Source organism: Zingiber officinale, chromosome 10A (assembly GCF_018446385.1).
Source record: "Zingiber officinale cultivar Zhangliang chromosome 10A, Zo_v1.1, whole genome shotgun sequence".
NCBI classification, from domain to species: Eukaryota; Viridiplantae; Streptophyta; class Magnoliopsida; order Zingiberales; family Zingiberaceae; genus Zingiber; species Zingiber officinale.
In genome coordinates, this window is record NC_056004.1 from 97,059,803 (window position 1) to 97,086,022 (window position 26,220).

The following is a 26,220-nucleotide window of genomic DNA, read 5'->3' on the forward strand; positions in this document are numbered from 1 at the left end:
TAGAATGTCAGCCCTTAGAGTCAGGAGAATCCGACCAACCAATTGAATCAAGCCCAATTAAAGAAGATAGAGTCGATCGGCAACAAATCTTTTAATCTTTCCGAGTGTAAAATCCTATCGATTTCCCACAGTCACATTCATTGACAACCCCATCAATAAAAAATGCTTGACCATTGGAGGCTTTTCAATATCATCCGTATCAAGCTAATTGATTTGTCGATAAACAAATTAGATAAGAAATTTCACTAATACGTGATGTAGTGTACGAGAGTTCAAATCTAAATAACTACAATTTAATCTTCAATAAAATGAAAAATAATAATTTTATATCCAGATGATGATAAATAATAATAATAGATAATTGCTATAATAATAATAATAATAATAATATATCAAGAGAATGTACTAGAAGCACTATATAAAAGGCGGACGACTGATTTCTTTCTAATTCTGATTGCAAAGCGGTCGGCGAGATCGCTCTTTGTCGGGGAAATGGAAGGCGTGGACGCCGACCTCCCCGGCGATCGTTTCGACGGAGGCACGGGCGGCGCCTAGGAGAACGCCTGGAGTTTCCTAGCTTTGGCTCGCCAGCTCGTCGTCACGGTGAGTTCCCTAAACATACCTCTATTTTTTTTGTTTCTTTAATCTCATCGTCGAATCGAATATGTATTTTGCCCATTAGGAAATTGTGAGTTGTTTAAATCTGACATCGCTGATCTGGTATTGTTCGTCGATCGGTGCTCATGGTAAGGGGAATTAGGGGTTTTTGATCTTCTTTATCTAATTTCTTAAATCACCGCCTTTCGGAATTTGCGGCTTTGCTCGCCTGTTTCGGGCGACTTGGTGGTGAAATTAATAGGATTCTTTGACCTACACCACATTTACTTTGTTTTGCTTGCATACGATAGTGTTTTCGCTTCTGATGAAGGAGGCGGAGGATTCAAGGTTTTCAGATTAATATGCGTTTCTGTTTGTTTGAATCGTTAAACGAACATTTTCAGCTTTCCCTTTGCAGTTTCTTGATCTTCTTTGGGTGGATATGGAATTAGAATCCCTATTCATTGTTAATGTAACATTTTTGTGTTGTGTTTCTACACTAGCAGCTTCAGTTATAATTTTGCTAGAGTCTGGTGGATCCATTGGGAGACAATATACGTGCTAAAATGCTCTGAATGAATTTGTTCATGTCATTTCATTGGCTCATTAATTGAAAAAAAAAAAGCATACATAAATTACTGTCGAATTGCCCAGCTTTGTGTTCTTTGGGGCTTCAGCCTTGGCTTAGAACCATGTATCCCACTCAGATTGGCCTTGGTCTAGATTTATAAGGTACAACAAAGGTACTTTTTTTTCTTTGAATTGGGGTGATTTTCTTAATATCTGAATACTTTTGTGTTTGTGCACACAAACTTTGATTGTTTAACCACTTATTCTTAAAATTGTTAACCACTTTTTCTTTGACTAGTTTGAGAACATTGCCAGCCTTCTGGGCCTTATCATTAATTATCTTTTACAAACTTCTTGTCCATTTTGTTTGACCACTTGTCTGAAGTAATAGCCCCTTTTTGGAGTCCTGATTTGTGTTTCACTTATTAGGATTTTTTTTTCCTCTTGATTGCTTACATTGGTAAGATCAGAATACTAAACCTCCTGCTATGATACTTATCCCCCAAGCTTAAGTAGTTAGAAAATGTTTCCCCATTGTAATCAAATTGAGACCTCAAGTCTGGCCGATACTGACTGAGAACTCCGTCCGAGACCTCTAATTTGGCTAAGACCTTCTAGTCGAGACCTCCAGTCTAGTTACCTTCGATCTGGCTGAGACTTCTTGGTCGAGACCTCCAGTCTGGCTGAAATCCCTGGCCGAGACCTCCAAGCTAACTAAGACCTCATGGCTAAGACCTCCAATCTAGCCTATGGCTGAGACCTCCTGATTGAGTTCTAGTATGGCTGAGACCTGCTGCTCTCCTAGAACAAGGACTTTTCCTAGACTTCTTTTGGTGGTTCTGCAAACTTAAAGCTGCTCATTTGTTTTTTTTTTAGCAGCGTCAGCTATGTTTTTCTCTCAATTGCTTACATTGGTAAGATCAGAATACCAGACATCCTGTTTCACTACTTATCCCCCAAGCTTAAGTTGTCAGAAACCTCCATACTTCTGTATCCTTAAGAGGTGTTTTGCTACTTCTTGTGGGGCAAAGATTGGTTACCTGTCCAAGAGTGGTTAGCTTATACAACTATGGTTTATATTGATTATGATAATATTCGTTTTGCCTGGATAATTGCAAAAATTAAATACCACGGATAAGAAACTTGTGATGATCTTTTTGGTGGCTTGGAGAGCTTTGTTTGTTTGTTTGTTTGTTTTTTTTTTTTGAAAAATAAAATTAACACTATTCATTATCATTAGGTGTTTTTTTGAGAGTATAAAACCAACCAGAAAAGGTACTTTAGAATGGTTTGTTTTGTCAAACAAGTTCGAATTAATTAATGTCAAAAATTCGAGGAGTAGAGAGTCCAAAGACATTGGGAAAAAGAACAACAGATCTAGATTGTAGATGAATTGAAGAGTCCAAAAGACATTGGGAAAAAGAACAACAGGTATAGATTATAAATGAATTGAATATTCATGAACAAATTTAATATTTGATTTGATAAGAATTTATTTATGTTTGTTTAATATAAGATCGCACGAATAATATTTACAAATCATATATATTAATAAAAATTTTATTATTAGAGAACATCGCAAGACTTTGTTTGATTTGTTTACAACCGTCAACAGGATGCTTAGGATTTAGGAATGTTGGTGACCTTTCTACTGAAGTTTCCCGTTGCGTGAGGCTGTCCATTTATGAAAGCTTGGAATCTTTCCGTCGCCTGAGTTGAATTTGGACGATACGAGTCGAAGCCATTTTTCTCAATCAAACTAAGCTGGAGTTGGTCAATTAGATGGATGCGATTAGAAAAATTGTCGGCGCCTACTTAATTCCCTAAAACGATGTTAGAGGCTACTAAGGGGGTATTTGGTTGATGAGTTTGAAAATGAGATAATGGAATGATAATAAAAAATAGTGTTTGGATTGTGGGTTTGGGAATGACATTTTGGGAATGATTACTAGATTTATAGGAATCACTAAATCCATATAACTTGATGGATTTCATTTCCATTCCTATTCTCATTCTACCCTACTATCAAATCCATACTCATAGTCGTTCTCATCATTTAACCAAACACCCCCTAAAAGAAAGATTAACAAAATACTAAACTCTAAATATTAAATCCTAAATTCTAAATCATATATATATATATATATATATATATATATATATATATATATATATATATATATATATATATATATATATATATATATATATAAATTAATTAATTGTTCTGTTGCAACTTCGTTCTTGTGGATTCGTGCGCATCTATATTAGAGATCCTTAGGATTTTTTTTTTAATATCGTTAAGACGCCTGGATCGCCCCAATTCTTTATTTCTTTATTATTTTTTATTTTTTATTTATTTATTTTAGATATATTTATGGTTTATGATTTTAAAATTTAGGAATTAGGTTATAATAAATTTGAGTTTAAAAAAATTTCTCTACAGTTTAGACTTCTTTTAATAAGAGTTTCCATTTATGATTCAAACTTTCCTCTTGGGTTATATCGTTCAAGATTAAAAATTTTAATACTAATAGAGTATAGTGTTCTTCTTTATAAACAAATTGATTTATATATATATATATATAAGCGATACTTTGTGCACGATCATGAGCAAAATTCGACGTGGGCTATATGACGTGGTCAAAATCTATTTTTTTTATTTCTCTTTCATCTTCATGTAACAACTTTTCTCTCTCATCTATATTCTCATTTGCATGCAACAACTATAAAATTCTCGTTTCTCTCTCATCTGATTGCATGCAACAATCACTGTGTTGCTAATTTTTAAAGGCGATATAACTGCTACAACGTTGTAGCAGCTACTACACAATAACTGCTACACATTGTAGCAGCTTCTGTATAGTAGTTGTTATAACGTGTAACGGTGTTATTGTGTAGCTGCTATGTTGTAGCAGCTACTGCACCATTGTAGCAGCTATTGCACCGTTGTAACAGCTTCTGTACCGTTGTAGCAGCTACTGCACCGTTGTAACAGCTACTGTACCGTTGTAGCAGTTTCTGCATTGTTGTAGCAGCTTCTGCACCGTTGTAGCAACTACTGCATCATTATAGCAGCTACTGCACCGTTGTTGCAGCTATTGCATAGTAACTGCTACAAGTTGTAACAACTTCTGCATAATAGCTGCTACAACGTTGTATCATCACTGCCACAATAATTTTTTACATGTAATAATATGAGAGAGCAGATAAAATATCATTTTAATTTAAAAAGAAATAGAGAAAAGTTGTTACATGCAGATAAGAGAGATTAAAAAAATTGAATTTTGGCCGCGTCAAATAGCCCATGTTGGATTTCGCTCATGGGCGCACACAAAGCGTCGCTTAACATATCAAACCTCTCTCTCTCTCTCTCTCTCTCTCTCTCTATATATATATATATATATATATATATAAACGGTAGGTGATTCCACAATTCTATAGCAGGCGATCTACAACAGATCAATTCTCTTTCTATATATATATAGAGAGAGAGAAAAAAAATTTTGTGCTGCGGTGCTTATGGTGCGGCGCCGTGCGGTGCCGTCCACATCAGCAGCGTTGCAAATGAAAATGAATGAAACTGCAACGCGTGAGAAAAAAGAAAAAAACGCAACCCTAGCGTTGCTCTCTCCCGTCCTCGAGATCTGCTCTCTCCCTCGTCGAGCGCTGCTCTCTCCCTCGTCGAGATCTGAGATCTGTTGCTCTCTCCCTCGTCGTGATCTGAGATCTGCTGCTCTCTCCCTCGCCAGTTCTCTCCCTCGCCGAGATCTGAGATCTGCTGCTCTCTCCCTCGCCGAGCGCTGCTCTCTCCCTCGCCGAGATCTGCTCTCTCCCTCGCCGAGCGCTGCTATCTCCCTCGTCGAGCGCTGCTATCTCCCTTGCCAAGCGCTGGTCTCTCCACTCTCTTGTCGCCGCCGCAAGTCCCCTCCTACCTAAGCAAGTAGTAGTTCTTCTTCTTTTTATTATTTTCAATTGTACTAGCCGTTTCACATAAATGAGCAAGTATTTGTCTGCATAGTTAAAGGATACTTCGTATCATTTTTCTAATTATAGCTCCGTTCGAATTGTGATCGTTTTCTCTGGTTTTTGTTGATGTAAAAGTTTGTCATAAGTTGTTTTATTGTTCTTCTCTAGTCTCGTTTATGAGCAGGTCTATTGAATTTGCCAATTCAACATTCTGATCTCTTACATAGGGGGATCCTTGGTTAAAGTTAGATTGCTTTTGAATACAATCATGTTTGTCTTGGCTCAGCTTGTTTTCTATTCCTAGTTTATTTTACTATGATGTATGCTAAAATTATAGTCATGTTTTAGGGTTGATAATTGCTAGTTGATAAAATTAGATTTATAATATAATTGACTACTTGGATTAGGAGTTCCATTCCTAGTCATTAACTTGATCAATTGACATTTGTTTTGTCTTTTTTATTCAATTATTAAAATATATATAGTTGAGACTAATATATCATATAAAAAGTGTTTTACTTACCAGTGTTGATATAGTGACTTCTAAATATTAGAAATGTAAGGCTACATAGTGTATCACTTTTCATCCTAATAATGTTTTCTCTCATGAGCAACGTGTACTTGATTTGTCACTATCTATGCTTATGCCTATGTCTATGCCTATGCCTATGGAAAGACCATGTATGTATGTCCTTTCAAGAATTTTTTACCCAATTTATATAATTTCCAGTCATGATGTTCATTGACGTTGCTGTTTTTTAATAATATTTCTTGCTCATTTCACCTATAGTTGTATTCTTGACATTCAATTTCATGTTTAACTTAGATGATGTTCTGTTAGAATTTGATGCATCTATATCATAATCACTTTTATTGGAAGAGTTTTTTTATTTATATCATGTTTATGATTTGATGATGTATTTATATCAGAATCACTTTTATTTTATTCTATTAATTGGAACCGTTTTTATTTATTTATCTATTGTCAAATAATATGCGAGGGCGCCCAGAAATGGAAGAAAATAAAGTTGATGATCAGGAATTCATTCCCCAAGTTGCAGATGATCGAAAGTCAAAAATTGGAATGGAATTCTCATCTCTAGAGGATGCATATTCGTTCTATAACCAATATGCACGAGAAGCCGGATTTAGTTCAAGGAATAGCACGAGCAGGAAAAACAAAATAACAAATGAAGTGACATGGAAACGAATTGTATGCTTTAAAGAATGGCATACAGATCTAATGTGACACAATAAACATCCAAACCATGATCAACAAATAAGGGAAAGAGCACATGGCACAGTTAGAACGGGTTGTGAGACAAATATTACATTTGACAAGAAACAGATGGGACCGGATTGGGTTATTTGTAACTTTATAGAAGCTTATAATCATCCACTCTCGACTCCATCAAAGGTGCATTTGCTACGCTCACATCGTAGTGTTTCGGCAGCCAAAAAAGTATTGACAAAACAATTTTCAGAGACCAATGTACCAACTTGTCAACAAATGCGTTTATTAGAGATAGAGTATGGAGACCCTGAATGGGTAGGTTGTACAGAAACTGATATTAGAAACTTTGAGAGAAATCTAAGGGATGAACAAAAGGGTATTGATGCTGAAACACTTATCGAGTTTTTTACATCTGAGCAAGAGAAGAATTTAGCTTCTTTCTTTGCCTACGAGACTGATTTAGATAACAGATCTAGTAGGTGTTTTTGGGCTGATCATGTATCAAGAAGGGCATATAGTGTATTTGGTAATGCTATTGTATTTGATACAACTTATAACACCAACAAATATGGTTTGATTTTGACACCATTTGTAGGAGTTAATCATCATCATCAGACAATTCTTTTTGGTTGCGGGTTTCTTAGTGATAAGAAAATTGAGTCTTTTGTTTGATTGCTTACAAAGTTCTTAGAAGCCATGCATAAAGGTGCACCAAACATTATCATCACTGATCAGGATCCTGCAATGACAAAAGCTATTGCATAGGTTTTGCCTCAAACAGTGCATCGCTATTGTTTGTGGCACATATTGAACAAATTCCCAGAAAAATTAGACCCTTTAACTTTTCGAAACCATTATCACAGCATAAAGAACGTCATTGCAAATTCTACAACACCTGATAATTTTGAAAAGTCATGGGAAGAGACTATCAAGGAAGCTAACTTAGAGAAAAATGATTGGTTGTCCTTGATGTATGAATTGCGACACAGATGGGTGCCAGCATCAAGTAGCCAAAGATCTGAAGGGTCACATGCATTTTTCAAGAAATATGTCTCAAATAAGAACTCATTAATGGATTTTATCAAACGTTTTAATAGAGCACTGAGACACCAAAGACACAATGAGTTAGTTACGGACCATATTGATATGAATGAGAATCTCAAACTTAATACAACCTGGCCAATGGAAAGTCAAATGGTTAAGCTGTACAAAAAAGAAATGGCTCGAATTTCAAAATGAAATAATCGAGAGTCATAGTTATTATGTGCAACAGACATGTACAGGAGTTGCCTCAGCAGTTTACCACGTGATGAAATTTCAAAGTTCCTCTTCCTCAAAATCAAGAGTGCTCATGCATGACAAACAAAGGGATTGCATATCATGTAGCTACACAAAATTTGAGTTTGAGGGCATTTCATGTAGACATATGTTAGCTTTTTTTCGTATCAACCAAGTGTTTCATTTGCCTGATATGTATATACTCAAACGATGGACGCGATATGCAAAAGTTGGAGCAATATATGCTTTAGGAGAGCAAAATGTCATTGATGATCCAGATTCAAAAAGATATTTGATGTCGAGGCACTCGAGGTTGTCCTATAAAGCTTCAGTGTTAGTTGATGATGCATCTTTGAGTAATGAGAGGACAACCTTCTTGGAAGAACAATTTAATTGTATCTACAATAAAATTCAAGAGATGTCCATTAATACAACATGCAGTGATAGAAGTCAAAAAAAAAAAATCCTTGGATGAGACACTTGGTATTATCGATCCTTATGTAGTACGAACTAAGGGATGTGGGAAGAGATTAAAATCATCAAAGGAGAAATCAACATCAAATTCTAGGCAGTAGAGGACTCGCGGCGGAGGGAGAGAGCAGCACTCGGTGAGGGAGAGAGCAAAGCTCGGTGAGGGAGAGAGCAGCGCTCGGCGAGGGAGAGAGCAGCAGATCTTGGATCTCGGCGAGAGAGAGCAGCAGATCTCAAATCTCGGTGAGGGAGAGAGCTGGCGAGGGAGAGAGCAGCAGATCTCAGATCTTGGCGAGGGAGAGAGCAGAAGATCTTAGATCTCGGCGAGGGAGAGAGCGGAGAGGGCAGCGCTCGGCGAGGGAGAGAGCATATCTTAGGGACGGGAGAGAGTAACGCAGGGTTGCGTTTTTTTCTCACGCGCTGCTGTTTCGTTCATTTTCATTTGCAGCGCTGCTGACGTGGATGGCATCGCACGACACCGCACCATAAGCACCGCAGCACAAATTTTCTCTCTCTCTCTATATATATATATACACATTTGTGTTCATCTTGTGAGCACCATTGATGGTGGAGCCAAATGATGTGGTACCTGAGTTGTAGCCCGGGAATCAACAGCAATCAAAAGAAAATAAAAATTTAATTTTCTTATGAAAAAGGAAAAAAAATAATAATAATAGTGAAAGGTAGTCCGGGCATCCGTGTCAGTATAACCCACAGCTCGGGTAGATCGTTCGGACTAACCCCGCCAGTAAGCACCATAAAATAAGATAACATTCTTATATCTGTGTATATCTGTAAGTGTGATTCGGATATTCGGAATCACTTTGAATAGGATAAGATGTATATATATATCCTATTCACTCAGGTGGCCTCTGTAGTCCGAGCGGCCGGAGAGAAGTAGAAATGTCAGATTAACTTTATAAATCTAAAAGACACTGCAAAACAAAAAAAAACATTAATATAAAGCTGCGATGAATTTTTTGATCACTTTCTCTTAAACTTAAAAGTTATTTATTTTTTGTTTAAACCAAACGGCATTTATTCTAAGAAAATTTAACGAAAATGGAATAATTAATTTGATCAGCCAAATCCAAATATACCACGCGACCGAGTAAATTGTTGTCGAAAAGATTAAACAAATCTTTACTCTTAAAAAAAAAATCTAGTATTCATTATTTATTTCGATTAAATGTTGAACCGGACTTTTGGTCCGAGTGAAGTCGAAACGTATCTGTTGTTTAAACATTTAAATTTTATTACGCTTAATATCACACTGAACAATTATTTATAACCAATTTAAAAATTAAATTTTTACCATGTGTCTTATTTTTAATCATTAAACATCTTTTTTTTATTTAGTATTGATATCTTGTTTATATTAATTAATTCTTAGATTGGACGATTAGATTTCATATAAATTTTTACTGACTATTAAATCAAGCCTATCAATCAAATGTTTTTAGATGAATCATCCATGATATTTATCCGTTAATTCGATGATATTCAATGTTTAGATATTTGAAAAATTAAAAAATATTCTGTCATTGTACTATTATCCTGGGATTAAATAGTGTATCTTTCAAACATAGAACTCACATATATTGGACTTGGTTAAGGATATATCAAATCCATGCAGTATTGTAACACAAAGACATCCGGGAACCCTAGTAACAAGCTAATGTAACAAACTCTTTCTTATAAAATATTATTTTAATTTTTTATATTAAATATTAAACTAATAAGAATAAATAATACACTTGATCTTGACCAAAAAAATCTATAAATTAAAATTAATAAGGGTATATCAAACTCATAGGGTGACGGAACTCCAATAGCAAGTTGTAATGAACTCTCTCTCATATATAAAAATTAATTTAATATTACATTTATTCTTTGTCAAAAAAAAAAACTTAAAAAGTATGTTTTATGATGTCATCGGTCCAAGATATTTATAAAAAAATTTCCAATCAATCATAAGATGTATAATTATAAAAAAAATCATGACATTACATATTCCCTAATTAATTAATGAAAAAAAAAATTCAATAATACGTCACAACTGAATCTCGAATTCTAGATTTCTAATTAATTAAAGAAAAAAATATATTAACATAATTTAATTATGAATTTTATCAAATTAATTAGAGTTAGTAAAAAATGTAAATTCTTAATAAAATATTATTATTATTATTATATTTTAGTGATATCAAATATGTCTACTAATTTTAAAAATGATCAATCTGATCTTACAAAAAAATTTCTCTTATTATTAAAATAAACTGAAAAATGCTTGTAGCAAATGGTTCATCAACTCAACATTCTTAGTTCAACCACTATTTAAAAAAACTCTATTAATTCATAGAGATTAAAACTCAATCCTTAATGCTTGAAAAATTAAGGTGGGGTGCTGCTGCATCATTGTCCCTAGGGCCATGAGACAACCATTTTATATCATATCAGTGATGCATTGTAATGGGTCTGGCGGTAATATATACAAGCTTTATAAATTAGCATAAGCATCATAAGTTCAAGAATAAACTTATTTTCAAATTAATTTATGGTCAAAAGTTTAAAAAATTACGAGTTTTTCCCCGTCTGAATTCAACATCATTTAAGATCTATAAATTAATTAACACCTTGAAACTAGAATTGAGCAAGTCTAACATAAATAATCCGCGATAGACTTTAAAATACACCTTTAAAATAATAGAAATAACAAACGAATAGCAATCTAAATGGAAAATAGTATTTGAGCAACAAATTAAAACTATAGAAAGTAAAACAAAAATTATAATTTCAAGATTTAAGAAACAATAATAAAGTATAAGCATCTACATAAAATTTTCTCAAATAGAAAATCTAGATTATATTTGTTTAAGTTTCGAAGGACAAGAGATTTAGTTAAGCTAGAAACACTGCCCAGATAATAACATGGATCAGGAAAGCCTAATGCAAAATTAGTGTAAAATGGTTAAGTAATAGTTTAATCGTGTTCCATTCAAAGTTCTTCAGTTCAAACCATGCAGAGGTCACTTAGTATAATGGCGGCAAGCAAGTTAAACTTGAAAGATTTGAGTTCAAATCCGGATAATGAAGAGGGCATTGGTTACCTTTGCGCATCGCAGAATTCCCAAAAGGTGAATTCAAATAGTCAGTGTTCGTCTGAGTTCATCAAGCGTCCAGTTGTCGAACAATATGCAAAACCCAGAAACAAAAGCAAGATGTGACATTGAACTTCAACTGTTCCATCTCGCAATGGTGTGGTGTTCTTCTTGGCTGATAAAAACTGAGCAATTGCCTCACAGAAAGATGAGAAGAGTCGATCAACCATAGTAACAAGTGCCTAAACATTAGAAACTAAAATCTCGGCATATTAACAAACTTGAATTGGCATTGAATGTGTGATGAAGTCACAAACAACATAATCGAAGTGTCATTAGTGCAAGACGGCACACCCATGATAGAAGGTTATAAAGAAATCAGTTTCAACAGGTATTTAAATGGAATATAGAATATTGATGTAGATCTTTTAAAAGTGAAAATTAAATTCAAGCAAGATAGAAGGTTGTTTCAAATAATATAAAGCCAACATTTGATGCTCACCTAAAAAGGAAGTGTTAGTCTCCATATTTTTATTCACATCCGAGTATCCATCATCATATCTTCAATCACTGGTCTCCACTTTTCAGTACCCATGATCCTTTGCTAGAATCGCACAGTTCGCGTATTACCTGCAAATAATTGAACATCATAAGGAAAAATTGGCAAGATAATATGCAAGACTACATATATGATATAAATTCCATAAAACCCACAGCAGAAGGAAAAGAGTGATGATGACTAACTTCACTATTTTAAAAACCATTCACTCTAGATTCTGTTATGTTTCTAGTTCAAGTTAAGCGTCCAAGCACATAGTTTGTCGTCTTTTGGGCACCTCTACACCTAGATGAAGAGGAAAGCGAAAGAAAAAATAGAAGCATGTCCTGAAACTGAAACAAATCATTAAAGGACAGCCCGGTGCACGAAGCTCCCGCTATGCGGGGTCCCAGAGAAGGATCCATTGTACGCAGAACATAAATGCTTCTAATATCATAAAACTGAAACAAATCATTCTACATGAAAAAACATAAATGCCTCTAATATCAACAACAACAACAACAAAAAAAGGTAGCATGCATCTTCCTGAGCTATCATTTTGTTTTGTTTCAGATTACATCCTCTGCTAAGTTGAGGTCATCAATTTCTTCTTCTACTTTTAGAAGGCATTACTAGGTTATGTTCATTTTTTGAACTCCAAATTGGACGATATTCCAGCTTAAATATGTTAAAGCTTTAGTTTGTTGAATTAACAATATAACAAGTTTCTAACAAGAACGAACCATGATACGGTGCGTAAAAGAGGGGCCCGATAAGGCTAGGGGGTCGGAAGTCAAAGGGGCGTGATAGTCAGAAGTCAAGGGGGCATGACAGTCAGAAGTCAAGGGGACGTGGAGTCAAGAAGACGTGGCAGTCAACAGTCAAGGGAAGGAAGGAGTTAAACCGCCTCACGTTATCAGCCGCAGAATTCCCAGTCGATCATAGTCAGGGCAAACTCGAGATCTGAGACATAAGATGGAGGTTGGACTAGTTCCTGACCTTCCCCCGACTGATCAGACCTCCCCAGCTCGGGCTGCATGAATAATCTCGGTACTTTTACTTATACAACTCTCGATCGGCTCTTCAATGGTCAAACTATAAAGGATGGGTTTCTCGCCATAGTCTCAGATAAAGCTCGGTAGTTCGCTACAGCTCATTCTCCTCATCAAAGCCCAATTTCGGCGGTATAGCTAAGTGGTCATCCCGAGCTGTCTGTAGCTAAACCTGGGAGGGACGGAAAGCGCTAAACGACAACAATGTCAAGGAATCGTAACCTCCTCTCAGAGAATAACCCATACGTCAAGGAATATTCTAGTGGTATGTTATCACTTCCTCTTACCGTACCTCCTCTCTCATCCGACAGGCTCTGACACCTGACATTCTCTGACAACATGCAAGCTCTGAAGGTACGCAGCATCATATAAAAGGGAGGTCCTCTTCCTTAGCCAGGTACACGCACATTCACACTCGTCTTCTACGATTCTTTTTTCCTTCGTACACTGTTCTTCTGGGAAAAAGTACCTGACTTGAGGAGGGTCTACGTCGGAAACTTTTTTCCTGGTTTCTGGTCTCTAACGCTCCATGTGCTTGTCTAAGTGTGCGCAGAGTCTAAGTACTGTCGGTTTCGTCACCACTGTCCCTAAGTTCCAAGTGGGGATCCGTTTTTTCGGTGCACATACGCTAGGTGTGTCAAAGTCGCCTCTCCGTCAACACCAGCATCATCTCAGCCGGTCTTCGTCTGACTCAAATTCCGGACAGGATCAAACCATGGGTCTCAATTATTTAAAGATATGATAGATGAATCTTATCTCCCCATTTAACTTACATAAAGTTATCTCGGAAATATCCAAATGCTATAAATCACATTTGATAAAATGCAATAGTTTCTCCGGGCTCCTCCTAGCCCACATTCCAATTGATTCAACTTGACCAACTACTAAAGCTGTTAATACTTGGTTCTTTTGGAAAATGTTCATACCATTTAACCATATTTTATAGAGGTACACAATTTCTTCCAGATAAAATTACGTTTATAGTAACTTCATCTAAGTTAGATTTTTTTTTTCTTTTGAGCAACCATTGTTAGTCTGAGTATATTTGGTTGTGTACTGCAATCCTATAAATTTTTTCTTTTAATCCTAAGAAGCGACAAACACACAACACTCCAAAAACTTCTCCAAAACTTTAATCACTATTTATCCTATCTTCATCAATATTTCATTGTTGAATAAGAGGCATCCAACATCTTACATCCAAGGATTACCCATCCATTTAATTTGATTATTCCCTCATTTCTTTAGTAACTGTTGAAATTGCATTTCATATTCTGTCTCAGCTCAGTTTAATTTTAAAAAAAATAGTTTCTCTTTACAATTCAAGCTTTGAACTTATCATATATATTCTCATAAATTAATATAATAAGTTACAATAAGAAAGCATACCAGAGTCTACTCTGACATAAACCTACATTATACATGTCTTTTCTTCTCTAAAATCCTTTATAACAACTATTTAATAATTACCACAAACTTTTGCTAACTCGAAAGAAAAATACGTGAAAATCCTTTTTCATTATATTTCTCCATTAACTTCTTCCCATTAATATTATCGACTTTTCATTCCAGTTGATGGATAAGTTGTAACTTTAAAGTGCCATCCAAGTAATATGCATCAATAATCATGAACATTAATCAATAAAAAATGTTGAAACTACTGACCAAATATGTAGGGAAGTGATAGCTCACTCTAAATAACCTAGTAAATCGGTCTAACCAAACATGACTTAGAATTTATCACTCCATTTTCAAAAAAAAAAAAATGTTGAAACTACTGACCTGATTATAGTCAGAATCAGTAATATCCTTCTGGAGACGAGTTTTAGCAGCTATGCGTATCTCCTGCTTATTGAGTTTTGCATTAGGTTCTTTGCCCCTGAAAAGATCAATGACAACATCTCTGCCACAAGAAACATGTCTAATATTAGTGCAATTTTGGGAAAATGTATATAAGAGCAATATAACAAGGCTTGCAAAGTGCATAACCTTAATCGATGGAAATCCGAACTTCCAGAAGATTTCAGAATATATACACCATGTACATCCACCGCGATTTGACTCACAATAGCTTGGAGCTCAGTTACAGGGGCAGATGCACCATTAGTAGCAGCATTGATGATCGCTCTAGTTCTAGGGTCTTCTCTTGGACGAGAGGAGTTACTGATTGCCAAGCCCCTTAATCCATTAATAACTGAGTTCATACTGCAAGCACATAAATTCAAATCATACAACCATAAAATACATATATGTAAAGTAGTCAAATGCTTCAAGTAACAACCATGCCTGACTATGAATGCTGGAAATAATCTTGCAACTGACAAACTACTGAACCTGGAATATCGGCAAGGTATTTACCTACGAATTTTTTGATCCTGGAAAATTTTCAAGAGAATCTTTGGAAGATGCTCAAGTGTCTCAGTTGACAGTGTCGACATTGCTGTATTCACTGGCTTATCTTTGCCTCCACGCGCACCATCGACCACTTTAGCTCTTTTTCCACTTGGAGTAGGGACATGCATCCTTTCACCGAGAGATTTAATAATATTATTCCATCGTACCAACCAAGCTTTTTCCTGCTCATCCACAATTTCTGGGTTGTTTCTAATATAGATAAAATCAGTAGACTCTTTGAACTTCCAGTGCTTGAGGATGCGCCTTTCAATAGCCAATGGAACAAGTATAGATTTTAGACCAGCGTAATTTATCATCCTCAATTTGTCTGTTGGAATTATGGGATTCATACTGAATAGATAAAGAAGATAGTCTCTATACAGAGCAGCTTCGCCTTCATGCAACAAGGAGCTCTTTGTGATCCACAATCCTTGAACCAAATCTGCATAATGCAGCAGCACTTTCAGAACATCTTCTTTTGAGTTATCTGGAGCAAGATCCATGAGTGCATTAAAATTATTCACCTGAGAAACCTGCATGTAGAGGCAGAGTATGACAAATTAATGAAAGGTATTATCAGAATAATCATTAAGAGAAAACCTTTGAAGCATGGCAACTCTTCTCAATTATGACCTAGCTAATATATCATGAAATGAAACAGACCTCTCCACAAATATCTAGAAGCTGTGCAAATTGACTCTTCGTAAAATGCACAGTAGCAAGAGCCTCATGCATCAGGATGCCGGTATTATGACCAAGTGAATCTCATACAGAAAAATAATGAAATATATCAGGCGAGGGGAGTAACATGCACAGTACCAAGAGCCTCATGCATCAGGATGCCGGTATTATGACCAAGTGAATCTCATACAGAAAAATAATGAAATATATCAGGCGAGGGGAGTAGCTATGATAGTTAACTAAAGACAGAAGTCTGATGATCAAATAGTACACAATGGTGATAGGTATTCAGTGACAATTGACGCATAGGTAATACAGGGGAAGCTTTATTTTAGTTATTTGGTGTGTTTCAAGTGTTTGTAAGCCTTTTAGATTATATGAATAATTTATTGAACTGAACAAGGCAGTCTAACAGTAAGAACAATTTATCCTGGTTCCACTTCCCTATCTCCTCACTTCTCTCATCTCCTGATAGAGTAAACTGATCCCAGTCTTTTCCCCTTTCTCCTATTTTATCTTCCTAGGAATGACATGAAGGAGGCAGGTGGTTTATGCAAAATTTATCAAATCCAAAAACGATATGAAAGATGTTTGCTTTCTTCTTAGAAATGCAGAACCAGATAAAATTTAAGGACAAAATGAGATTAAACCTCAGAAAGCCATTTCTTCAACCGCTCTTCCAAGGGGAGTGAGAGCAAGAACCTACAGACACATGAAGAGTCAGTTTTTTTGCAGTTGCAATATCAACAATAAGAAATCATGTTTTCAAGAAGCATTCAGTTCAACTGGCTATGGCTGACAGGGGTGAAAGAAATACAAGGTGGGATAAAATGAGGTTTTAGTAATTTTCAAGTAATGCAGATATAAAATCGAGAATGTAGGTTATGTGATTGACATGGAACACAGCAAAAGAATTCCCAAGTCAACAAGAACTTGTAGAAAAAGCATATATATATATATAAGGTTGAATAACTCAACTTCTTTTTTTTTCTTTTTTTTTTTGAGAGAGAGAATACAGAAAAGATCAGCTCATAGTAGAAGAAATACAATGTCATTGTTGTTATTGGAGATTTGAAGATTTGATATCTGGAATTTTGATATCTGAACAAAACAACACATTTCCGTATTGTGCCGAGCATACTGATGTACGGTACCAATTGTGAATTGGAGGTGGAGAAAGGAAGAAGAGGAAAAGATAATTATATTCATAATAGCAAACTTTACAATACCATTCCATACCTCCTAGCTGGACTTTTAATCCATCCAAAATGGTAAAATTTTGACACAATGTTGTGTGGACAAAAACTAAAAAAAAATATCAAACTTTATTTAAATTCATCTTGACGAATATTGCATCATGCTAAGGGATGTCAAGTGTTTGCATAATCAACACACATGACATAGGAGAGATCACATATATCATTATCAAGATGATATGTTTCTACCATAGCGCCTGACATAGTACAAGACTTCAACATATGGGATAGTTACTAGTTATTAGCACTTTAGTTTACAAATAAAAAAAAAATTATTGTCTTGGGGTAAAATGAAATTAAGCTTACTAACAGGTTTGGTAGATAAGATGTTCAAATTATAATCCGTGTTTTAAAATGGAGCTAGAAAAGAACCAAAGCAAAGAATATTTTCCTAGAAATGAAAGGTGCATGGCAACTCTTTGTTTGATCAATCATAATATCATCAAAGAAGGCTCCAACTGCAATATGTGTAAAAGACCAATGTATCTCACCCCTTGGCCATGTAGTTGAGATTAACAAGGTTCAAAGTGCATCAAGTTATATGGAGTAAAGAACAATGCATAGCTGCATGGGTTTTGAAATATTTATTACAGTTAAATCATCAAACACCTCACTTTGAATGAATGGAACTGATATACAAAAAGATCAATGGTGACAAAATGTAGTCCAAAGAAAAGGTAAAACCTATTCCTTATTCTGCGAATTGAAACACAAGCAAAAGATCATAGCTGGAAACCTTACCTTAATGAAGAAACTTTTGTTGTCTTACTGTTTGTTGATGTTCCAGGGTACAATAAGTCGGCATAATTAGATCTAAAGCATTAATTCAATATGATAAAAGTCAGGAATCTAAATCACATATATGAAAAGGTTTGGAGTATTAATGTGAAGGAAATAACATAAAAAAAAATCAATTTGGGTAGTTCTCTAGTTTGAGGTCTCACGGTTTCATCATAAATGGAATTTGATGATGATCTTCTGAAATCATTTTCTGATGGTATCTTTCTGTAAGGTGGCTATCAATTGGATGATATTCTAGTGACACCCATGGCTGCAGACAGAGCAATGAAATCGGTTTAGCATCACAAAACATATTCTAGCAATTCAGCAGCAAGAAGTTCACAATAAGAACCACCATCCAATACAGGTTAGCAGGTAAAGCTATCAGAGAATCTATTTCTTCAAAGAATTCAATGGAAAACACAAGGCAGATTTACTAGGAAGTCACTTCAACTCTGAAAACTGTTAAGCATGGTTTAAGATTTCATTCAGTGCCAATTGGCGTGGGAAGAATATTTTGTTCCATCTGCCGACCAGCACATAGAACACCTAGCACCGCGCAACTCCTCGGTTGAGTCTTCCATGAACACCAAATTAGTGCAAGGTTATGAGGAGAGGAGAAGAAAGGTAAACCTAAGCATACTTCAAGTTCGACTAGTGACATAGATGTCCCACATCAGCAGAGAAGTTGGTGGTCAGAGGGGATTTCATGGGCTTCCAACGCCAATATGATAAAAGTGGGCTGACAAGGGTCCAACACGGCATAGTGTTCTAAAAATCGGCCTAAACGGTCGCCTAGGCGCTAGGCGCTAATCAGCCTCACCGAAAATATGCTAGCCGGCCAGCCTAGGCGGCTTTGGCGCCTAGGCAGGATTAGACTGCCCTAGGTACCGACTAATCGACCGAATCATCTATACGATAAGGAAACAATGCAAGGTTTTCATGAATTTTTTATTAGTTTGGACTTTTAAATTTAAAGCCCAATTTAAAACAAAACTGAAATGTAACCTTAAGTTTGTGTCTGACGATAATATTGAGTTTGTGTCCAATGAAGAACAAGTTGTTGAAAATTATACAGAAGGAAAAGTGGAATAAATTTGTGATATTTTATTAGTTGTGTAATTTTGAACTTATTTTAATTTGATTTATTGTGCTCGAGTTATAGAATGTGATTTATTATGTAATTTATGTTGATACCATGGAATCCGCCTAGTGGCGCCTAATCCCCGCCTAGGCGCTGGTTTGGCCCGACTAGCACCTAGCAAATTTTAGAACCTGCCAGGGCAGGGTGACAGGTTTTAATGATCACAATTTCAAGATTAATAATGGAAGGAACAACGTAAAAACTTTAAGAATATATATATATATACACACGCACAAACTATGATATATGTTATAGTATGTACATATGCACATTGAAAATATGTATATTACTATATTGTTTCGATACTAGCACCACATGATACAATACCAAAACTATCTCGTTTCGATTAGAGATTGAAACTACGACACAGTTTGAAATTTTAAGCCTTGTTAAGCCATAATCTAATGGGGAAACAAAATGTATCTTTGATGCATCTAAACAATAGGTAGTTGCTCCTAGAGAGAAAACGAAGGGATCATTTAACTCCATGTAGCAAACTATTGCATCCTATGGAAATATTCATTGATGTTATGTGAAAAAATAATGATAAAAATACAAAACATATATTAGCTTTGGCTTGTTGACTTCACACGTCTCTTCATATTATAAATCACCCCTTTATTCCTCCTCTCTAATCCGTTTGTTGGATAACATTGCATGCTTCATTAACAAAGAAGATAATTGAGAACTTAAAATGGAATTCCAAAGCAGAAAATTTAGTTACTTCAATGATGAATCACAACCTATGTAAGTGGTTCCTTCCATATACAAGATTGAGAACTTTGATTGAAATTATGCTTGAATTATCATATCTAAGCTTGAAATTAATCAATTTTAATTGAACAAACAAACAATCTAAGAGACAAGAATCAAACATAGAAAACTAATCAAATGAGTAGTGAGGTACAAGGAGCTTCCAACCTCATCATTTTCTCCTTTATTTAAACTGGCATGGCCAAACCTTTCCTGATCAGAAGAAGAAAAAAAATGAAAAATGAAAATTTCAGTACAACACTATTTAAATATTAAAAATTAAAACCAGCCCAAGTCATAGATTCTTGATGTTCTAAAGAGAGTATGTATATGTTTGAGAAATTAATATAAATAGGGAAAGTCCTATGTACACAAAGTGGTTAACCTATCATCATATGCAATATAATATTTCCTTTAGAGGAGATGTTGTCCCTCATCCTTTGACCATCTCACCCCTCTTATCATTGTGTCAGCGCAAAAGGCCTTCATTACGGCTATTGCCAATGCAGGAAAAGAGGAATTTGGGGCTCCACTGCAAGTCCTCACTCCAACATAGTATGACCTCGTGCGCACAATGTTGTCATCTAGTACATTGTCACCTTACGATCGCATGCGACAAGAATCAATTGTGCATAGTAGATGCCTCAGCAAACTTGTTTAATTCCAGCTTCAGCTGCACAACACCTCATGCGACCAACGAGCAGTAGATGATTCTAACCAAGTCTAAACAAGTTCTCTAGCGAACGAAAAAGGATTCAAAGAAGAAGAATAAGCGAACATGGAAAGAGAGAAGATGAATGTATGTACAAGTGTATAACTGTGCAAGAATTTTCTGGGAAAAGATCAAAAAGTCTTCAAATGAAAATGCCATAAACATATCTATAACCCAGGGGACAATATATTATAAAAGACCATTTTTAGAGGAAGTGTTTTTTTTTTCAGGAGCAGAGGAGTTAGCATACAAAATTCACCTGCTTGATGGAAAACCCAGGTGAATCAACAGCATTGGTGTCAGATTTTGTACTTGATTCGGCAGTCTGCGCATTTTCTTTCATCTCAGGATTTAAGTGTGTCATTGACGGACGAAATTGGACAACAGCATGGACAGGATTTAAGTGTAACTGCAAGTAATGAGATTAAGAACAATAAGTTTCTCTTGGACAAAATCTAGGTCATTGATGCAGAAAGTCAAACAGAACACAACATATACACCATCGACTAAAAACTCAAAAGCAACCAAAAATAAGAAATAATATGAGAGATCTAAGCAACACTATCCATTGACTATGACAACGAAACCCATGATTAAAGTTTTGTTTCTTTGAGAAAGTAAAGTAACAAGGAGAAAAAAAAAAAGCATTTCCTTTGAAGGAACCAGGGTATGAAAAGGCACTAGAGGAAAATTTTTCTCCCCTCAAAATTGATCCATCTAGAGAAAAAATTATAAATGCAGAGAGACACCTTGTCTCCCCTCACCGTCAGCTTGGCCTCTGCCCTAAACTATGAGCCTGTCTGTTGCATCTCCAATATATATATATATATATATCACCTATAGAAAAACTATTCTTTTCTTCCTTTCATTTTCTATCTCTATCTCACCTCTTTTCTTTCTCCTGTTCCCATACTCCTTCCAGGAAACAAAGATTAAGTCATTTTGCTTCAATTTACCAGGTAAATAAATTGAACCTATAACTCTAAAAGAGAGATTGCATCCTTTTGTTCATCATTAAAGTCCTTGCTCAAAGAAGTTAAATTTTTAGTGCTAAATAGTGACCAGGCTATGAGCTTATAAGTGAAAGCGAGTAGTTGTGTAAAAAGATTGTTCTAAGATTAATACTCATGTAGAGTAGTAATCTATTTGAAGCAAATTAGACAACGATATTGTATAAAGATAGTTGATCATTTTGATCAGGTGGAATGCAAATGAGTAAAATTTTGCTTTCTTTATGGCACATCTAACATCAATCTTTAAACACTTAAGGAAAATGATATGTAATTTGTAGTTATAGACCCTGTAATAAGATAAGATAAATGCGCTAATCATACAAGCCCAAGCAAAGTTTCAAAATTTATAGTTAAATTCCCATTATAACCTTTATGTATTCTTTAAGCAAATATCTAGTACTTAACAAATCAAAGTATCAAACCCATCTGCTAGTGATATGTAATTTGCAAGGCCATCTGATATATAATTTCCAAGGGCATCTAGAATACTCATATCATAAAACACATCCATGTTGACTAAAACAAAGCTTAAATGAAATTTTAAGTTTGTTAGGATGAATAGAAAATCTGGTAATTTGCAAAAATCAATTTTCATTTTTCTCAAAGAAAAATGTGAACTTTGTTCCAATTTAAGCAAAAGAAGGTACCTGGTTTCCATCCAAAATCCCAATAGCATAACTAGCTAATGAAGGTGTCAGTGATGAAGACAAAATCTGGAAAGTTCAATTTAACTGTCAGGTTGAAGAAAAGCTGACTTTGCAATACAATTAACCTTCATTTATTACTTAAGTTTATAAAATTAGCTATCTAGCAATTATTTGAAATGCTCTGAAATGTCACTAAGTTTGATGCCAATGAACTCAGAGGTGAAACAAAGCCAGGTAGGAAAGGAAGATATGTTGAAGCATAAAATATTAGGATAAGTGAAAATGAAAAACAAATAAATAAAGCCAATCCATTAAAAATATAACCCAGTCCACAAAACTAGGGTTGTAAATGCATAAAACGTCTATGAACCAACTTAATGAGAGCTTTTTTATATTAATTTACATATATAAAGAATGGAAAAAAAAGAAGATTTTTGTGAATTCAACTCCTTAATGTTCATGGAATGAGGAATGCCAATGAATAGTTTATGAATAGATTTGTTTAAAAGCTTGTCTAAGACTCATTTGTGATCTTCTATATTTAGCCACGTTATCCAAACATATAAAGCATACAATAACTATGTATATGCAATTATGTAGGTATATATATAGGGATGGCAATGAATGGGATAACACACTTAATTAATTAAATGCCTACATCTCCATGAAACAATATGTTACACGTGAGGACTAAGAGAAAACACCAACAAAGTAAAATCTGCAATTATACAATATGTTACATGTGAAGACTAAGAGAAAAGACCAATCAAAGCAAAATGTAATGAATCTAAAGCATAATGGTCATTGACGATTAAAAGTCAGACTACAATAATGTTTGCCATAGATTCAGCTACATTCTCAGCAGTGTAAATGACTTTTATGAGTATCCAGCAATAAGAAAGAGTAGAAATAGAAGGTCACATAGTTCTCCACCTGCTTCTCTAACCTACAGGGACCAGAAACATCTTGGTCATAGTTCTCACTATCAATATCCAGACTCAAATCTATCTCAATCTTTGATTTTGTTGGCTTCACTCGAACCTGAAACAACAAAAAATAGTCAAATAAAGGTTATAATAATGCAAAATAAACATATAGAAAGATCTGAATAAATGTATACAACAATCTCAACAAAAAAAAAAACCTAAAAAAGGAAACTACACTTCAAACTGAATCTACCGAACATACCTTTTCACATCTTTCATTCAATTCGTATGGTCTCCAAGAAGGTCTAAGTACATACTGCAAAATATATAGCTGAAAAAGAAAATGTTTACAAATGAATCGTATATTAAATATGATTGCAAGTAGTGTTCATTTGAGACAACTGAAATCCATATGAAACTACGTGCAGTTGATAACAACATCAATATTGTATTGCTTTTCCCTCGTCACTGAGACTACCTAGTCCTGAATATCTTAAGAGACAATGCTAATGCTTATTTAGGTCCTCATTGAAAAAAATAAATTCTTTGTTTCTATTTATGTTGGGTAGAGAGGGGGAGCGTGCAGCATAGCAGAGGCAGCAATCAGCGGCAAGAGAGGCAAAGAACTAAAATGAAAAAAAAAAACATATTTCCAATAAGCTTATTTGTTTGGACTGCTTAAAATATCAAGGAGAAGAAGTTCTAGCTTGCAAAAGTTGGGATTTCCCAACTCCATAAAGAACTGACAGATAAGTATAACCATGAAGGTAGAAAAGTTAATTTCCTAATCACGGGTAAGGACCAGAATGGAGAGCATTTCATTCCATTCCATTCCATTCCCCCAAATACTAAAACTGAGATCCAATTTCCTGAAATCTCATTTTTGACAAGACATTACAACTCTTTTTAGGTTCCAGACACTGCACACAACACCAAGCCAAAATGCCAGTTACGGCATCTATGCCTTGAGACTTAATCAGCAAACTTGCAACAATGGACTTCCAAACTTAAGATAGTAGACAAGGAAAGACTTACATAGGAATCCACATCGAGAGTAGCTGGAGAACAGAATACGTCAATCTCGCGAACCACGGGATCCTCCTCTTCCACTTCCTCCTCGAAACCTCCATCGACGTCCATCGCACAGCTCGCTGCGACCTCAGCGTCCGGTCGGGATGACGAGGGACCTTGAGACGAAGAGCCAAGTCCAGGATCCTCCTTGACGGGGTCTGGGGCGGGAGGGCCGGTGTCGGGGTCGGGCTTAACTCGGGTTGGGGGCTCGATCTTGACCTTGCCCTTCATCTTCGGCTGGAAGCGGGCGGAGCGCGAGGGGCGCTTGGATGCACCGCGGTCGAGGTCGAGATCGAGGGCCATGTCGAGGTCCGACGCGGCTCCGGCGGAGGGATCGATGCTTCCGTCCATGTCTCTCTCGCCTCTCCTCTCCTCTCCTCTCCTCCTCGAAGTCGCCTTGCGTTGTGTGAGTTCCAAACGGTTATCGAAAGCGCTCGAAGTTGAACCCTCGCGATTGCAGAAGACGTGCCGGTGAACCGGCGACTGGATCAACGCAAACCGGTCGAGCCAAACTAATTGACCCGGATCCGACCGAACCATGTCAGATTTTGGAGTCGCAACCAAACCAGATCGGTAACAAAGGATCTCTAGATAAAAGGAAGTTTTGGAAAAGTAAATTCCAAACAAGAAAAAAAAATTAAAAGAATACATTCTAAGTAAAGAAAATATTTAAGAAATGAATTATGAGGTAGTGAGAAGTCTAAACTAAAGATAATTCTATCCAAAAGTGAAAGTTTCTTTAAATTCATGAAGCCTAATAAATGTTTAACATAAAATTTGAAACTCATATTGTATCTAATGAAAGAAAAAATTATATAGTAAATTTGACAATCCAAGAATCTATTTAATGCCTTCTGAAACTTGACCTATTTTATTGATAACCTCATTGACCTACCTCCACTGCCTTGCTTTAGCTTGTTTGTTTCTTTCTTCTTCTGAAACTTGACCTATTTTATTGATACCAAGAAATAATGGTGTGAGATCAAAACAAGCAAGAACACTGCTGAGTAGTAAAGAGAAGGTATGGGAAAAACCTTTTGATTGATCATGGCAAATGCCTTGGGAAGTGTGGTACCAATATTGGAGAGGGCCTTTCTTCTAGTTGTTATTGTTGTTGAAGATATTCGCTAAGCATTGAGATTATAGTAAAAGTAGGAGTAATGATTCTTTTAGGATGGTCTTATATTTTTTGAAAGGAGATAAATTATGGCGAAATATTTACTATACTATAATAGCACTTTGCATAAGAAAAAACAAACATCCAACGAGATATTTAGTACCTGTTAGAAATTAATTATAAGATCTATTGTAACAATCATACATACAAATACCAACTACATTAACTGTGTCAATCATGCATACGCTAACCCTTGAGATTGAACTTTTGCTAACCCTTGAGATTGAACTTTTGCCTAATAGTAGCTCCTACGAAGATGTTTCGTCTCAAGTGTTGATGGCCACTCTTTATTAGTCAGACAAGGTGACATATAAGAGTGTTAAAATGGACCTCTTGAAGTGATCCCGAATAAATTTATATAAGGGATATAGGTCAAAAGTAATCAAATCAAGGAGAAAAATAATGGTTAAATCGGAGAGCACAACTAGGCTATAGTTGTAACAATGATAGTAAAAGATAATTATATTTATCCTAGACATTTCTCATAGCTCATCCTAAGTTATTGCACAATTCACAGGAGGTGTCACGTGATGTCAAGAAGTCAACATACCAAATGATGTGGTAGTCAAAATCAATGACAGATATCGTACTTGGGCAATGATCAAGCTAACCGAGTGTGGGTAATTTATTCACCAGAAAAACTTTTAGTGGTTATAAGCCTTACTAAGTGGGTCTAGCTTAGAGCTACCGTTCGGCGCTCTGATACCCATTTTAGGTTTTAGAAACCGAGTAATAGTGCGATAATAGCGCAAGCATCCTAATAACTCGGGAGGCTAATCCCGAGTCATCTCTTGGGATACTCGCTGCACTAACTATGTGCGTTGTTGTGACCTCTATTAAATGCTTAAACACTGCT

The 26,220-nt window shown here is 35.6% G+C and overlaps 1 protein-coding gene and 1 long non-coding RNA gene across 5 annotated transcripts; one reads left to right on the forward strand and one right to left on the reverse strand.

Annotated features, from left to right (window-relative positions):
- Positions 1–424: 424 nt before the first annotated feature.
- On the forward strand, positions 425–2,320 carry LOC122026386. The gene is made up of 2 exons (XR_006124138.1): positions 425–746; positions 909–2,320. It is a non-coding gene; the product is annotated as an uncharacterized LOC122026386 (long non-coding RNA).
- A 6,370-nt stretch (positions 2,321–8,690) lies between these two features.
- LOC122026387 (DNA-directed RNA polymerase III subunit RPC5-like) lies at positions 8,691–24,623 on the reverse strand. Of its 4 annotated transcripts, none has more exons than XM_042585091.1 (15): positions 24,152–24,623; positions 23,379–23,447; positions 23,124–23,231; positions 22,191–22,256; positions 20,790–20,939; positions 19,987–20,031; positions 18,086–18,192; positions 17,883–17,954; positions 16,536–16,587; positions 15,169–15,737; positions 14,800–15,015; positions 14,593–14,713; positions 11,723–11,850; positions 11,230–11,417; positions 8,691–8,708 (listed from the first exon to the last, which is right to left on the reverse strand). In XM_042585091.1, the coding sequence occupies exons 1-13, from the start codon at positions 24,536–24,538 to the stop codon at positions 11,788–11,790; spliced, it is 2,025 nt and encodes a 674-aa protein (XP_042441025.1). In that variant the 5' UTR covers positions 24,539–24,623; the 3' UTR covers positions 8,691–8,708; positions 11,230–11,417; positions 11,723–11,787. The 4 variants fall into 4 exon arrangements, with proteins under 4 accessions (XP_042441025.1, XP_042441024.1, XP_042441022.1 ...); XM_042585090.1 differs by lacking the exon at positions 8,691–8,708 and adding an exon at positions 8,743–9,054; XM_042585088.1 differs by lacking the exon at positions 8,691–8,708 and having other exon boundaries at positions 10,892–11,405.
- Positions 24,624–26,220: the final 1,597 nt, after the last annotated feature.

Excerpts from the sequence above, each read along its gene's own strand:
- LOC122026387 (XM_042585091.1), bottom strand. The coding sequence starts at position 24,538 with ATGGACGGAAGCATCGATCCCTCCGCCGGAGCCGCGTCGGACCTCGAC. Across the intron at positions 23,232-23,378 it reads TGAATGAAAGATGTGAAAAG|GTTCGAGTGAAGCCAACAAA; the intron begins GTATGTTCGGTA and ends TTGTTGTTTCAG. Across the intron at positions 20,940-22,190 it reads GGATTTTGGATGGAAACCAG|TTACACTTAAATCCTGTCCA; the intron begins GTACCTTCTTTT and ends CATTACTTGCAG.